This window comes from Ictalurus punctatus, chromosome 5, assembly GCF_001660625.3.
Source record: "Ictalurus punctatus breed USDA103 chromosome 5, Coco_2.0, whole genome shotgun sequence".
NCBI lineage: Eukaryota > Metazoa > Chordata > Actinopteri > Siluriformes > Ictaluridae > Ictalurus > Ictalurus punctatus.
The window spans coordinates 18,894,923-18,898,404 of record NC_030420.2 but is presented as its reverse complement, the minus strand read 5'-3'; the positions used below and the strand labels follow the sequence as shown (position 1 = coordinate 18,898,404).

At 42.2% G+C, this 3,482-nt stretch overlaps 1 protein-coding gene across 3 annotated transcripts in view; it reads right to left on the bottom strand.

Annotated features, from left to right (window-relative positions):
- Positions 1-2,800: 2,800 nt before the first annotated feature.
- The window catches only part of zgc:101664 (uncharacterized protein LOC450064 homolog), a 2,385-nt gene continuing 1,703 nt past the window's right edge, over positions 2,801-3,482 (bottom strand). For all 3 annotated transcript variants that reach the window (XM_017468841.2, XM_017468843.3, XM_017468842.3), the window contains exon 2: positions 2,801-3,482. This exon is cut by the window's right edge and continues 535 nt beyond it. In XM_017468841.2, coding sequence (XP_017324330.1) covers positions 3,252-3,482 — 231 coding nt within the window. In that variant the 3' untranslated portion in view covers positions 2,801-3,251.

The following is a 3,482-nucleotide window of genomic DNA, read 5'->3' as shown; positions in this document are numbered from 1 at the left end:
CCATGTCCTTAGTCTGCTTGTCTTCAGCAAACTGTTTGCAGTATTTCTTGTGCATCATCTTTAGAAGAGGCTTCCTTCTGGGACGACAGCCATGCAGACCAATTTGATGCAGTGTGCGGCGTATGGTCTGAGCACTGACAGGCTGACCCCCCACCCCTTCAACCTCTGCAGCAATGCTGGCAGCACTCATACGTCTATTCATTGTGGGAACCATAAATGCCAACATGTACTGTGACATACTGAAGCAGAGCATGATAAGTATGCAGTATTCCAACATGATAACGACCCCAAACACACCTCCAAGACTACCACTGCCTTGCTAAAGAAGCTGAGGGTGAAGGTGATGGACTGGCCAAGCATGTCTCCAGACATAAACCCTATTGAGCATCTGTGGGGCATCCTCAAATGGAAGGTGGAGGAGCACAATGTCTCTAATAACCACCAGCTCCGTGATGTTGTAATGGAGTAGTGGAAGAGGACTCCAGTGGCAACCTGTGAAGATCTGGTGAACTCTATGCCCAAGAGGGTTAAGGCAGTGTTTGAAAATAATGGTGGACACACAAAATATTGACACTTTGGGCCCAATTTGGACATTTTCACTTAGGGGTGTACTCATTTTTGTTGCCAGCGGTTTAGACATTAATGGCTGTGTGTTGAGTTATTTTGAGGGGACAGCAAATTTACACTGTTATACAAGCTGTACACTCACTACTTTACATTGTAGCAAAGTGTCATTTCTTCAGTGTTGTCACATTAAAAGTTATAATCAAATATTTACAAAAATGTGTGGCGTGTACTCACTTTTGTGAGATACTGTATGTTCGAATGCTGTTCATAGACTTCAGTTCAGCATTCAACACAATCATTCCTCAGCACCTGATTGGCAAGCTGAACCTACTGCGCCTGAACATCTCCATCTGCAACTGGATCCTGGACTTTCTGACTGGGAGACCTCAGTCAATCCGAATTGGGAACAGCATCTCCAGCACCACCACACGGAGCACAGGGGCCCTTAGGGCTGTGTGCCCAGTCCATTGCTGTTCACTCTGCTGACTCACAACTGTGCATCAATGCACGGCTCCAATCACATAATCAAGTTTGCCGATGACATGGTCTTGTTGGGTCTCATCAGCAAGAATGACGAGTCAGAATACAGAGAGAAGGTGCAGCGGCTAACGGACTGGTGCAGAGTCAATAACCTGTCTCTGAATGTGGACAAAACTAAAGAAATGGTTGTTGACTTTAGGAGAGCACGGAGCGATCACTCTCCGTTGAACATCGATGGCTCCTCCGTGGAGATCATCAAGAGCACCAGATTCCTTGGTGTTCACCTGACGGAGAACCTCACCTGGTCCCTCAACACCAACTCCATAACCAAGAAAGCCCAGCAGCGTTTCTACTTTCTGCGAAGGCTGAAGAAAGCCCATCTCTTGCCTCCCATCCTCACAACATTCTACAGAGAGCATCCTGAGCAGTTGCATCAATGCCTGGTTCCGCAATTGCACGTCATTGGATAGTAAGACCCTGCAGCGGATGAGTGAGGACAGCTGAGATCATCATCAGGGTCTCTCTTCCCTCCATTGTAGACATTTACACCACACGCTGCATCCGCAAAGCCACTAGCATTGTGGATGTTCCCACACACCCCTCACACCCACTCTTCACCCTCCTGCCATCTGGAAAAAGGTACCGAAGCATTTGGCACTCACAACCAGACTGTAACAGCTTCTTCCCCCAAGCCATCAGACTCCTCAATACTCAGAGACTGGACTTATACACACACACACTCTCTGATCTGAACACCATCCCACTCCTATTGCAATAGTTGCACATACCTGCATTGACTCTTGCATTTCTGCTGCTACTGTATTTATAGAGATAGAGTATTTACTTTATTGTCAGTATTATACACTTTACCTGGCTGCTACCACAATAAACGCTATGTCCATATTTGGTATAAGCTAATCTGCTGAAAACTAAGTCATAGCATGTTATGTTCACATTTATACCATTTTTAAATTATATTGTTACTCTTTGGCACCTATCTTTTGCACTAGCTATAATATCGGACATTTCCACACTAAAACTGTCTACTGGTCGGCGCTACACTGTCACTTACTGTGCCTATTGTCATGTTTTAGTAGTATTGTACTGTCCTGTGTTGTTAGCACACATTTGCAGGTGCACTTTGTGTAGAATGTGTGGATCTTATTTAGTTCTGTGTCTCATGTGGTTAGTGTGTCGTTTTATGTAGCACCATGGTCCTGGAGGAACGTTGTTTAATTTCGCTGTGTACTGTACCAGCTGTATATGATTGAAATGACAATAAAGCCACTTGAACTTGAACTTTTTAAGGCAATGAAGTGGAATGTTCTGCAGTGGCCAAGTCAGTCACCTGATCTGAGTCCAAGTGAGCATGAATTTCACTTGCTGAAGGCAAGAGTGAAAATGCCCCCAGGACCAAACAGGAACTGAAGGCAGCTGCAGTAAAAATCTGATATAGCACTAACAGGGAATAAACCCAGTGTCTGGTGATGTGTATGGGTTGTAGATTTGGGTAGTATGGATTGTAGATACAGTCATTGAGTGGAAAGGATTTTCAACCAAGTATTAAAAATTACAATTTAATTCATGGTTTTGCCCATTTACTTTTGGTCCCTTTAAAAAAGTGCTGCAATTACTACACCATTCACCCAATTCAGATATAAAAACCCTAGATATATTCTCCCAAGAACAGAATTATTAGTTTGGCTCTTCTCTGAATTGTGGCATGTGTTCAAAAAGTAACTAGGTAGACCTGTTCCATAAAATGTCTTTTTTATTGAAAATGTTTTAGTTCATGAGCAGACAAACAACACACCAGAACCAGAAATTTAGAAATGCTTTAAAAAGGGATGTATTGATTGTACAACCTATCATCTCACTTTCAGTAGATCAAGCTAATAGCCTTCATTGTAGGCTTCTTAAAAAAAAAAGAAAAAAAAGAAAGAAAGAAAGAAAATGGGGGAAAAAAGATGTTATTTATTTTTGCCTTTTTTGCTTGTTTTCATCAAAACATTGCAGAAATACCAAACTACTGATTTTACCTCATTTGTTCTCCCTCATTCTTGCATTGTTTTTTAATTGATGTACACGAAGTTCATGTTTTAATGATGTCATCACCTGCACTAAAACATAATTGCAATTGTTTAACTAATACAGATTACCACATTATACCCACATACTAATATCCTCTTCTGCCCTGCTACTAGTTACAATTTAAAGATGTCTCCTAGTTTATGGACAGCTAAAGTGAGCTCCCCTGAGAGCTGGAAATTTTCTCGCAAGAAATTTCCAATATATTCACAGTAAGATATGTCACTGTACACCCAGATTTGGATCAAGTTTCTTTGATAATTGGCATTGCATGTTGGAAGCCTGGACTGCTTAATAGCTTGGTTGAGCTTGGACCAAACCTCCTCAATGCTCTGCGGTGCACAGTT